The following is a 13,679-nucleotide window of genomic DNA, read 5'->3' on the forward strand; positions in this document are numbered from 1 at the left end:
GAGCGGAGCCCTGCTGTTTGGGGAAAATGCAACAGCTGCATTTGAGGCTGTAGGCACAGAGAATTATGTAAGGCACCGCAGAGTAGGTGAGACCGGGGCACTCCCAATTCAGCACACTGGAACCGGTGAGGCAGCCTCGCGCTCACCAACAAAGCGCACACGCATGCGAGGGGAGAGACACAGAGGTGGCTGGCTCGGGCTCTCCCTCTGCTCTCTCAAAGGAGGGGGAGAGTAGGGGGAGGGAAGGCAAAGTACCGTCTTGTCCAGGCACTGAAGGCAGTTATAAGGCTTGCAGCAGCAGTGGCCCATCCCGGCAGGCTGGCTGGCAAGGGGCCCTCCTTCATTCAACGTGTCAGCGGGTTCCTAAGGCGAGGAAACGGCTCAGGAGAAAGGGGTGCGCCGCCGGGAGCTGTCACAACTTCCATGTGGTCCCCTCGGCTACCTTATTTCTCCTAATAACTTGCGGAATCCGCAGCGGCCGCAGGACCGGGAGGAGGAGCGCGGCGCGGCCGCCCGAGGATCCCGCTGCGGGGAGGGGCGGGCGGGAGCCGGGGAGGGAGGGCCTGGCGGCGGGGAGGGTCACCTGGCCCTTGGGAGCCTCCGAGGGAGGCCGATCGATAGTCGCAGAACAATCGAGCATGTCCCAGGGCCAGCTCCCTCGGCGGCCAGGCGCCCGCCCTTCCCGGGGGCCGCGGCCGCTCCCCGCCTCCCGGGGCGCCAGCGCGGATGCGCCCCTCACGCCGCAGGCGCCGGCAGCGGACGCAGGACACACAAAAGCAGAGCCCGGGCCTCCAGGGGTCCCCGCGCCGAGCACCCCGCCGGGCCCCGAGGCGCCTGGCTCGGCGCGGACGCCGGGTCCCCGTCCCCGTCCCCGAGGGCGCAGCTCTCCGCGGGCGCCGAGCGCACGGCCCTTCCTCCTGCCTCCTCTGGCTCCGCCTCCTCTGGGCGCTGCTGCGGGGACCACCAATGGCTCTTCTGCAGCTCGGCGGCCGCCCTCGACAAATCTGCCTGATTTGAGGATATCTTTGTCATTGAGCTACCACTGTGGAGTCGCTTTGCCGAAGCCGACAGGCACAAACCATTCAGGTGGCTTAAGTAATTAAAATTGGGGCGTGGGGCCGATCTTTCTCCTGGGCGCATTAGCATAAGAGCCTTAGAGGACTTGATCTTTCTAGGGAGTTACGAATTTTTCAGTCAGTCAAAAATCAGAAAGAGAAGGGGATGGAGGCTAAAGTGTTTTTTTTTTTTCTTTTTCTCAAAAGAGATGTGGTATTTAAAAATGTATTTATGTAATCTTGAAAGTAAAAGATGCAAATGCTTATGAGGTTACCTTTCTCTTTCCTGGTAACTCAAAGGAGAAATCCTGCAACGGACCACCCGCAGGAATATACAATCACATCTCTGCTCACTAAATTTGCCTAAGACTATAAGCAGACAATAGTTGTAAAAATGAGGTAATTTTATTAACTTGAGATCCTCCAAAGAGGTTTTCATGAAGGAGCACAAGGCTACTTCAGTTTGCTTGGAGAGAGGACAAGGGTATTTGGTGATCAAATATGAACAGACTGAAATGTGTGCTCTGAACTTGAAAAAATAAGCTCAAACCTTTCTTCAAAGTTAACAGGCAAACAAACACTTGTGAATCAACTCTACTCAAATAAAAGAATTTTTAAAAAAGCTAACAGGTAACTTAGCACAATTCTTTAGGAAGACAACATGGCTGTACCTACCAAAATTGTATGTATGTATGTATTTAAATGAAATTCCTATCAAAATTTTAAAGGTACATCTATCCTATAATACATCTCATATAAATATGCAAGGGTATATGCATAAGGATATTCAATTTAGCACTATTTGTAACAGTATAAAAATGGGAAACATCCTAGATATCCAATAGCTTTCCATTGTATGGAAACATTGATGAGCAAGGAAATAAACTTTTATACAACACAGAGTAAAACTACACACATAGACACATTTGGTTATGTCTAGAAGAAGGCTTTTGGGAAAATGCACACTGTTCTTATAAAACATCCTACCCTTGGGGAATGGGAAAAAGGAATAAGGGAACAGATTTCCACTTTTTTTTTTTTTTTTTTTTTTTTTTACCTCTTGCCAGCATGTGATTTTTGGTTTTGGTTTTGTTTTATTTTTATTGTTTGAAAACAAAGTGTACTGGTGGAAGGCAGTGAGCACTGCCCAGGCTCCATCATGTCTGAGGCACATGCTACCTCCCTCTCACACAGGCTTGCTCCCCATAGCAGGGAGCCTGGGTACACTTGTCAGAGGAAGAGAAGCTCATGCCATCTTGAGCTTAAATCTGGACTCAGAGCTGTTCCTGGAACTTTGGAAACCTTAGGAGAAAACATTTATTTTACAAAAAGCTGTGCCTTGGTGCACTCATGTTCACAGGAGCATTGATCACAGTAGCCCAAACGTGGAAACAGCCCAAGTGTCCATTGACTGATGGATGGACAAAATGTGGCCTATCCATACAATGGAATATTATTCAGCCTTAAAAAGGAAGGAAATTCTGACACATGCTACTACATGGATGAACCCTGAGGACATTACATGGAACAAGCCAGTCACAAAAGGACAAAGAGATTGTATAATTCCACCTAATTTTTTTCCACTTAGTTTTTTAAAAAATATTTTTTATTTATTCATGAGAGACACAGAGAAAGAGGCAGAGACACAGGCAGAGGGAGAAGCAAGCTCCCTGCAGGGAGCCTGATGTGAGACTCGATCCCAGGACCCTGGGATAATGACCTGAGCCAAAGGCAAATGCTCAACCACTGAGCCACCCAGGCACCCCTATGATTCCACTTATGTGAGGCACCCAGAGCAGAGAGACAGAAAGTAGAATGGTCGTTGCTAGGGACTGGGGATTGGGGGTGGTAGATGGAAATGGGGAATTGTTTAATGGGTACAGTTTGGGTTTTGCAAGATTAAAAAAAGATTCTAGAGATTGGTTACACATAACGTGAATGTACAGAATGCGCCTGAACTGTCCACTTAACTGGTTGAAATGGTAAATTTTATGTCATGTGAATTTTAACCACAATTATAAATTTAAAAAAAAAAGGGGGGGGTGGCTTGCATTCTACCTGGAAACAGACCTCGCACAAGAGGTATGTGATCAAGTCAAGGTAGAGCAAAGCCCCTACTATAGACGGAGCCAGTAGGACTGGGGAGGTGCTAAGAACCATAGCAATGTACTTCTCCCTGCAGTAACGGAAAGCATGATCTCTTTGGCACAATTGACTTTCTGCATCTTAGGAAACTGTTTCTTTCTCAATTAGAATGTAGATTGTACCGTGCTAGAAAATTACTTCTTGTTCTTGGATGATTCATGGGAGTGCTTGCTCACATAGTGACCCACAGGAGATTAGGGTGGGACTCTGGAGGTTGCACAAGAAAGCCAAGATTCACCTTTTCTTCTTCTTCTCCTTCTCCTTTTCTTCTTAATTCAACAGCATATTACTTTTATTTATTTCTTTTTCATTTGTCATTGCAGTATTATATTTTTTAATTTATTTTTATTGGAGTTCAATTTGCCAACATATAGCATATCATCCAGTGCTCACCCTGTCAAGCGCCCCCCTCAGTGCCCGTCACCCAGTCACCCCAACCCCTCGCCCACCTATTACTTTTAATAGTTACTAACAGGAGATATTTAAAACCACTGTGCTTTTTAATTTGCATTTCTTTGCAAGAGTAACTTGTTTATTAGCAATTTGCATTTTCTCTTTTGTGAATTATGTATCTGTAGTCTTTGCCTGTTGGTATCCTAGGGCTTTTTAAATTATTTCTGTAAACTGCCTGAAATTTTTTTTTTTTAAATTAGTTTCAGAGGTAGAATTTAGTGATTCATCAGTTGCATATAACACGCATTACATCAAGTGCCCTCCAGCTTCCCTTCTTGTGCAGAAGGAGCTAGGCGCAAGAGACTGGGGGTGGCCCAGCCCATTCATCCTCTACAGTGTTGCCATGATGGCACACGTGGTAAAATCTCAGTGCAAATAACCCAGCTTTTGAAAGATGCACCAATGTCCTAGAGTTGTGCCATGTCTCTTTCCTTATAAGTTAAAAAGCTTTAAACCTATTCAGAAATAGAAGGATAAATACAGAGGACCTTTATATACCCATTTCTAGTTTCAATGGTTGTCGAGATTTTGGCACATTTCCTCTTTGCCCTTTTTTTTTTCCTTTTCTCCCCCCCCCCCCCCCCTGCATCCATCACCCAGATTCAGCAGTTATGGAGATTTTGTCATTTTATTTTCATATGTCCCTTTGCTTTTCTTTGTTAAAGTATTTTGAAGCAAAACCCTACACACCTTATTATGCATTGCTAAAAATTATGAACATTTTTATATAATCACAATGCCATTAAAACACCAGACAAAACTGACCATGTATCCTTGGCATCTTAGCCCTCGTTTATCAACATTACCCTTCCTTTCTCCCCTCTGCCATTGACTTGCTTAGAAACTGGCTTATGGAATGTCCCACATTCTGGTTTTGCCTCTTTGCTTCCGCACAATGCTATTTCACTTGTTCCTATATCCCTGTGAATGAAATGTTCCTGCAGCTGGATGAGATTCAGGTTTAATTTATTTGGGCAACACTGCCTCAGCTGTCATGTTGTGTGCATACTATTACATCCCACCGAGAAGTACATAATGTTTGGCTGACCCATTTTTAGTGCAGCTCTAGTAGATCAAGACATAATAGCCTCACCTCCTCCTATGTAAAGTTCCCCATCAACCTTTCATCTGATGGTTTCATCTGTTAATGCTTATTACCTGAGTTGATTATTTCACTGGGACTTACAATAGGATATTCCGGTTCCATCATCCTTCCTAGCTGGAAATTTTACATAAGAAAAATTTTTTCATCAGACACAGGATGACTTCAGTTCCCTGCAATACAGTTTATACAGGAAAGATAGATCAATGCTTAATCCTTTCCAGTGCTAATTTTCTGAATGAAGACTTGGTGTTGCAATGGTACCCAATGAGGTTGTTTGCTTTCTCTCATTTTTTTCAAAATATCATTATAAACATGTTTTCATGTTAATGTATACAATGTATCTTAATCAACTGCATTTATTATCCTTTTTAGATGCTCAGTTTACTTCATCCCTGGCCAATGAGAGCACCTTCTTGTTAGCACCTGTGTCCTTTTGACATAACTCTACCTTCCTTGCTTTCTGTATCCTGGGCTCATCTTGGACATGTCCTGCTTCAGATCTGGGACCAGCCATCACCTCCAGGAGCCCTACTTCTTTCTAGTTGGGAATGAGAATTAGATACCAAAATTAAGGGCCTGTTTGCTGTGTTTTGAGGGCCACCTGGAAGGAATGAGATTTCCCTTGCAGGAAATGATCCCTCCTACAGACCTGGGAAGGGATTACTGAGGAAATCAGATTAGGACCAGGAATTGACAGCTCCTTCTGTAGGGGCCTTTAAAAGTGGCAAAATGCTCAGTAAAACTCACTTTGAGGGAGATAAACTGGACATATCATATGGTGGCAAGCCCAGGGCTAGTGAGAGAGGCACCCTCTGCCATAAAATTTTCTAAGGAGTCTTCAAAGTGTTTGAACATCTGAAAAAAGACTGAACTTTTTGAAGGCATACAGAATGGGAGTTTAGATTATTGTCATTTGGCATAAAAGGAAGCTGTGACCTCATAGGCTGATGAAATCTGGGACATTTTGATTCTCAATATTTTAAAAAGTTTGAAATGGTTTTAATTCCTTGCGTATTTTCTTGCACTGGAACAAAAATGAGCATTGAGAAAAGTTAGAAGGCCTGTTGGCATATGTCTTCAGAGAAAACCTTATAAATATGTTCTGGAGCAAAAATTAATAATGAATCTTCACTGATCATTAAGAGATGACAGGCACTGTGCTTAAGGGCTTGCATTCAACTGCAACTTCTCCTATAACTCTCAAAAAACAACGTGAGAAAAGTTTTCTTATCATCTTCATTTTGCAGACAAGGAAATGTTGACTCAAAGATTGTACAACCCTACCTGTCAGGTGAACATAAAGCTAGAAAATGATAGAGTGGGGTCTTCAGCTCAGATCTGACTCCAAAGCTTATGTCCTCAGGCACTGTATTTTACTAACTGCATTGCACTTGTTGAGTGCAATGCAATTGTTTATCTGTAAACCCTACACAATTGCCAGTTTGTGTCGTGTTTTAATCTAGATAAAGGATCTGAGCGTATGAAAATATAAGAGGAAATTCAAACATATATATGAAATAAGTATTTTCAGAACTTGGAACAAGAGCCTCTACTGTAGGTTGTTTTTTGTTTTTTGTTTTTTTTACGTATATTTACAAACCAATGTGCAGATAAGTTTGGACTGACATAGCAGAAACCACGGGCCTAAGTCTGTTAAAATATTCAATTTTGTTATTTCTGTTTGTTTTCCTTAATGTTGTTGGACTTCTTTACCCAACTCCTAACCACAATTACCCCTGTCAGACTCAAGTCTCCTGCTCAGACTTGACTCCCCTGTCCCCATCAGGCCACCTCCCTTTTCTGCCTAGTCCTCCCATTTAGAGGGAATTTCCTCCTTCTATGTGACATCATGTCATTCTATATACTTGCTCTTGCTAATGACGTTCTGCTTCATGTGATAATAATTGTTCCTATCTGTCTTGCCCCAAATATCACGGTCCCGGGGATCCCTGGGTGGCTCAGCGGTTTGGCGCCTGCCTTTGGCCCAGGGCGCGATCCTGGAGTCCCAGGATCGAGTCCCACGTCAGGCTCCCAGCGTGGAGCCTGCTTCTCCCTCCTCCTGTGTCTCTGCCTCTCTCTCTCTCTCTGTCTATCATAAATAAATAAATAAATAAATAAATAAATATTAAAAAAAAATATATCACGGTCCCCTTGCCATGCCTCACTCACGTTAACACTTGCAGTACTAGCAATCTACCTGGACAACAGGTCCCAGAGACATTTCCTGGGTGATGCGGGATGGGATCATTGAAGGAGTCAAGACAGATAAAGGTGGCTCCCTGGCAGAGGCATTTTGGTATTTTGTGCAGTTGGTAAGTCATGGGGCCATTTGCAGGAGGTTGACGAGATAAAAATGTCTCACTGTCTCACTGTTTATTTCAAAAGAAAACCATGAAAAATGCTTATGAAAGAGCCTCTTACAGATTGTCAAGGCAACCATCTGTTTATTTTGGTTCCGCCGTCTATGCCCCTCCTTTTCCCATGCATCTAAAATATGAGCTGGAGCTCTTGCACTGGATTATAGCAAAGGGGATCGCCAGGAAAATATGCGTAGCTTTTACCAAACACAATCCATCTAGAGATTTGAATGCAGTGAGACTGGACTGGAAAGGGAAAAACACAAAACAGAAACCTTTAAACTGGAAATGACAGGTGGTTACGATCATCAGCATATAGACAATAGCTGCTCTGAAACACCTTTGCTGTAATACCAAGGACTTAGGATATTAAAGAATAGTAATAAAAAATAAACAAATGGCATATGTACTCTTCTGTTCTTAGCGACTAGTTAAAAGAGTCATAAAAATGGCATTTCTCTGTAATACCCAAGTAGGAAGGTTGCTACTTATGCCGGACAATCTTTTTTTCCTAGTCCATTAGTCCTTGACAGTAACTTTGTTATTTTTTTTCCCGTTAAATCAGTGAGTAGGATGACTACAAGACAGGCATCCTCCTTAAGTTTCTGCATTATATTCAGAAGTGACAACTCTGCTAAGAGCTGTGGAATTCAAAATTATCTTTACTAGCTGAATAAATAGGTTGGACATGATTGGATAACTGATGGGTAGAATCTGATACAGAGATGGGAAGTAGTTGGCAAAGCCCCAACGTGCATCTGTTTATCTGACCCTTATTAGATGAGAAGGCTGATTAATGGACACGGAGTGGAACCATCAATGTAGCTGCCATTATAAAATAGAAAAGAAAAAAACGGATGAAAGAATATGGACCGTGGAGTGGTGTCTGTGTCTGGTCTAGTATCCATTCCAGTGCCCTAATCCTCCTTACTATCCTGTGGAGAAGCAGCAATCTCCCCAAGAACAGACTGGGATCACTACAGAAAAGGGAGTAATGTGTTACAGATTTCAGCATATGGCTTCCTCCCATTGATTAAGACTGGTCTCCCATCCCTCAAGGTAAGTTTCTCAGGGAAATCTCTGTTCTTCCTTTGGAGCATTTCTCACCATGACAATTAGATAATTATCCCATCTGTTAAATGTCTGTCTTCCTAGTAGGTCACCAGCTTTACCAAAGCAGTGACTGCATCTGCCTATAAAGATACAACTGTATCCTTATCACTTAGCACAGTGCCAGAGACACAGTAATGTGCCACTAAATGTTGAATACATACAGTAAAGATTGAGTGGATTTACCCTAGTTACGCTGATGAACTTCAGGATACAGAGACCCTGCTAATAAGCAATAACACAGCTGTTGCTGTAACATCTGGAGGATATTTAAAACCTTTAAAGAACTGTAATCCTTGGGCCCTTGCACAGACATTGTCAAACAAACATGGGGAAACTACTCTGTCATATACTTGAACTTTTCTTTCGCTTAGGAGCTCTGAAGAAGTACAAGATTTTAAGGGTGCTGCTTTCCATCACTATCTTGACAATGTAAGAGTGGAAGAAAGCCGAATGTCACAACCACTTTACCATTTTTCCTCTCTTTTCCCCATTGATGATAAGACCCTGGCTATTTATCTGCATGAGTCTGTCACTAAATAAATTATTAGCATTGCTCACTCTTGATTTTCCCACAGCCTCAAGCCTAATGATTCCACATAGTTTTTATTCTGTACAGCATAACCAGATTCCCAAACACACTAACACTTCAGGGAAAGAAATGGTAGGTGTCCCACAATTACTAATTACATCTGATGTTTACAAAGACCCTACACTTAGAGTGAAGGTGGCCACAGTTCTTTGCAAATGATGTAATGAACCATAATCTCACATAAAATCCAGCAGCAAATCTTGTTTGCTCTACCTTAAAAACAGATCAATAATTTGACCACCTCCTACTCCTCTGCTGTAAGTATTCTGGTCCAAGTTGTCATCATATTTCACTTGGATCATGTCAACAGCCTCCCAACTGGTGTTCTTGTACCTACTGCTACCCCTACTTCCAGGCTATTTTCAATAAGCTAGACTAAAAGAAATATTAGAAGGGAAAGTCAGAGTATATCTCTTTCCTATCCTCTATCCTCCAGTGACTTCTCTTCTTACTCAGAATGAAAGCCAGTTTTTTCAATGGCCCTTCATGAATTGGACTTCTCTTACCTCTCTGATCTCATTATCTAACCCTTTCCTCATCAGTTAGCACATTCCAGCCATGTTGGCCTTTCAGTTGTACCAGCAACATGTCAAGTATTTTCCCATGCTGGGCATTTTGTTCCCATTGATCCTTATGCCTGCAAAACGCTTTTCCCAGATGCCCATACCTTGTTTCCTAATCACGGTCTCCTTGTCGGTAAGCCCTTTCCTAACTATCTATGAACATTTACAACACACTCTCAACTACTCCAGTACTCTCTACACCTTTATTTCCTGATTTTTTCTTCTTTGAGGCACTTACTGCAACATGTTTATTTGTTTGTTGTTTATCTCCTCCTACCACAGTACACCGCCAGTTAGGTTGGGATTTTGACATTCTGTCACTGTTACATGCACCACTTTGAACAGTGACTACTAGGGGTACTATCAAATAAATATTTATTGGGCTAATGAATAAGTGAATGAAGGCCAAAAACTCACTCAAGTCAAAGAGAGGAAAGATAATAGGCACGATAAATGTCTTTAGGAAAAGGGAGGAGGCATATACTACCTATACAGAGTATAGATATAAAAAAGAGAAAGACAACAGAATCTACCTATGTCCTTATCTCCAAAAATTTCTTCAAAATGAACAAGGCATAACAAGAAAGAAAAAAATAGAATACATATTCTCAGCATAATTTAAGAATATAGAATGCCTATATCCAAGTGGTCTAACAAGAAGAAACTTGAAGGTACGTGTGATCTGAAGTGGCAGTCTTTGCAATGAAGAGCTGCTGGGGAAGAAGAAAGGCATAAAGGAAAGAAGAATTTCCCTATGGCGATGAGGTAGTAAAGGGGAAAAGAAATGTAGGGGGAAATTTAGGGCTCTGCAAGATAAAGTGCATTCGAAAATCAGAGAACACAAATCCCTGGCTCCACTCAATCAAAACTATTCAAGAATCCATACTTTGCTACACTGATGGAAGAGGATACTAAAATAGGCATCTTAAAGAGCAGTCCAATACTACAAAAATGAACAGAATGCAATGAATAAGCAAATACAGAGTTTTTACAAATAACCATGGTAAGAGCCAACAAGACTGATAAAATTGCCTCCAAGGAAATAATAATGAAGTATAAGAAAATTATAGAAGAACACTCAAAACTGAACTCAATATGCAAAAAAAAGCATTTAGAGATATGAAGGAAAAGATTTTGAATGTGAAATACATGCACTAATGATAGAAATGGATAAGGAACAGGAAATAATAGTGAATTTCAAAATGGAAGAAACGATAATTATCTCAGAAATGAGGATGAAATTACAAGGTGCCCAAGATGAGATAAATTAAGATGAAAATTTAATAAGACAGTTTTGAAAAGTAGAAAAACAACTAAGAAAATAAAAAGGAGGAAAAAAAAAGTAAAATGGGTCATAGAGAAAATACTGAAATGGAAAACAGATATACAGAGTTAAGACTCAAGGAAAAGACTCAAGGAAAAACAAGGAAAAACAAAACAATGGAACAAGTCTAATACTTAAACACTATAGTACGAGAAAAGTTTCCAGAGAATTGAATCTTCATATTGAAAGGGCCTGCTGGAAAACTAACCCTGATTTAGTAATTCTAAGATGTATCCTATTAAACCAGCTAGAATTTAGACATTTTAAAAAAATCAAGATCTCTAGGCAAAAAGGGGAAAAATTAGATATTAGATATTCAATATATTAGATATTAAAAGCCAGACAACAAAGGAACAGCATTTAGAAATGAACAAACAGGGGCACTTGGGTGGATTAGTCAGTTAAGTTCCAGACTCTTGATTTTGTTTCAGGTCATGGTCTCAGAGTTGGGAGATGGAGACCCATGTAGGGCTCCCCACTGGGCATGGAGCCTGCTTATGACTCTCTCTCTCCCCTTCCCTCTGCCCCTTCCTCCCTGTGTTCTCTCTCTAAGAAAATGTAAGTAAATAAGGAATAAATAAAAACAACTTAATTTTTTAAAACGTGAAACAAAGATTTTTCTACAAAGTCAAGCTATCCAAGTATCAAGGCTATAGGAAAAGTTGGAAACACACAGGACATGAGTCTTTCTTTAGAAACAGCCTAGAGTATGAGCTTCATTGGATGAAGAGGTGACTTGAAAACTTTCAGCAGGAGGACTGATCTGAGTGTTTATAAAGAGGGTTGTAGGTCTAAGCCAAAAGTAAACGTGAGAACAAGAGTGGAAGACTGATGTACAAATGCAAATTTCTAACAAATAGAAATAATGCAACTAAAACCTGGTAAGGGGTGGAAGACAGAATAAAGAAAGTAAAATAAACTCATCAGTTGTCACATAGACAATAGTTGGAAATGAAGGGTTTACCTTTAAACTGGCAAACCAGATGGCCAAAGGTAGTTATAACTAAGAAGACAAGGGACTATGGACATTCAAAAAGATGTAAGTACAAAGGTAACAACTAGAACAAAAATAAAATGCTCCTAAATTCTATTCTTTAAAATTAAAGAACTGTAGGGGCACCTGAGTGGCTTAGTTAAGGATCAGACTCTTGGTTTCAGCTCAGGTCATGATCTTGGGGCCCCACATCCCCCTCCATGCTCTACATCGAGTTTGCTCAAGATTCTCTCTCCCTCTCCCTCCCTCTGCCCCTCCCCCTGCTCATGTGTTTGCATGCATTTCTCTCTCTCAAATATATATATATATTATATATATTTATATATATTCTCTCAAATATATATATTTATATATATTCTCTCAAATATATATATAATATAAATATATATGTATATATATTTAAAAAATGAAAGAACCAATAACATGAATGGACCTTGAAGGTATTATGCTAAGTGAGATAAGTCAGACAGAAAAGGACAAATATTGTATGATTTCACTTATATATGGAATCTGTAAAACAAAACAAAACAGAAACAGACTCAGAGGTAAAGGAAGCAGAATGGTGGTTACCAGAGGGTAGAGGGGTTGGGTGTGGGCAAATCAGTGAAAGAGATTAAGAAGTACAAACTTCAACTTATAAAATAAATAAGTCATGGGTATGCAATGTTCGGCATATGGGATATAGCCAGTAACTTTATATAGTTATAAATGGCAACTAAACTAATTTTGGGGGCCATAAGTGAAAAAGAAAAGAACACACATCTTTAGGGAAAAAAACACAGAAAATATAACATAATACATGCAATTATAAAACATTATGATAGAAATGAGATCTAACATGTCATTTATAAAAGTAACTGTGCAGACTAATTTACCAATTAAAAGCAAAAGAACCTCAATTTTGCTTAAAATGTAAGACCCAATTATATGACTTATACATCAAATATATAAAACAAAATGATTCAGAAAAACAAAATATAAGTGGATGGATAAAGGTATTCTAGGAAAATAGACACACTAAGAAAGCAATAATAGTAGCAATTCTGATGTTCAACAAATAAAAATTCAAGCCTAAGGGTGTCATTAGTGCAGTAGGCAGCGCATCAGTCTCATAAAAGTGTTAAACATGACAGAGAAGGGCATCCTTTATTGCTGAGAGCCAAATATAAAATGAATATATAATATTTATGAATATCTATACTCCAAAAACACAGCAACAAAATTTTTGTACAAGATTTACCACTTTTAGCTTAAGACAGATTAAGTGGATAAACAAAACAAAACATAATTAAGTAGGTATGTCTTATAGACATATATTACACTTTATATTTTGATGATGTTAGTAAACATACCTTTTTGTCAAGGGCTTTTGAACCATTCATAAAAACTGAACACAAAGAAAATGTCAGTAGGTTTCATGAATTAAAAACATTATGAACAAAACTCTGATCACAATGCAGTAAAAGTAGGAATTATTAATAAATAAAATAAAAATAGAATCATTAACCAAAACTCAAAACAAAAAGTACATCCATCTGAAAAATTTATAAAGCCTATTTGACAACTCCTCAATAACAGTGAAAACACAAAATGAAGTCAAAGAGTCTTTTTTCTACCAATAAAAATAAAAAACAAAAACACTAACATATGGGATACATTTGAAGCAGTTTTTGTAGAAAAACTCATAGGACGAAATGCTTCCATAAGTAAAAAATAAAAGGATATAAATAAAAGGATGTAAATACTTAGCTGCAAAAAATAGCAAACAACAACAAAGTAGACCAAAGAAAGAACTAAGACGGAAATATTAAAGACAAAAGAAGTTAATGAAATTGGGACACCTGGGTGGCTCAGCAGTTAAGTGTCTGCCTTCAGCCCAGAGCGTGATCCTGGAGTGCCAAGACTGAGTCCCACATTGGGCTTCCTGCATGGAGCCTGCTTCTCCCTCTGCCTATGTCTCTGCCTCTCTCTCTGTGTCTCT

General features: G+C 40.1%; 1 protein-coding gene across 11 annotated transcripts in view; it reads right to left on the reverse strand.

Moving 5' to 3' along the window:
* Positions 1 to 13,679, reverse strand: part of MTUS2 (microtubule associated scaffold protein 2) — a 588,550-nt gene that overhangs the window by 69,861 nt on the left and 505,010 nt on the right. Inside the window, exon 1 of one of the 11 annotated variants that reach the window (XM_072795623.1) lies at positions 256 to 884. The exons of the other annotated variants lie outside the window; for them this stretch is intronic. Within the exon in view, the coding sequence (XP_072651724.1) occupies positions 256 to 309 (54 nt within the window). The 5' untranslated portion in view covers positions 310 to 884. Of the gene's footprint in view, positions 1 to 255; positions 885 to 13,679 lie in introns of those variants that run through there. 11 annotated transcript variants of the gene reach the window in all.

Source organism: Canis lupus, chromosome 24 (genome assembly GCF_048164855.1).
Source record: "Canis lupus baileyi chromosome 24, mCanLup2.hap1, whole genome shotgun sequence".
In the NCBI taxonomy this organism is placed as follows: Eukaryota; Metazoa; Chordata; class Mammalia; order Carnivora; family Canidae; genus Canis; species Canis lupus.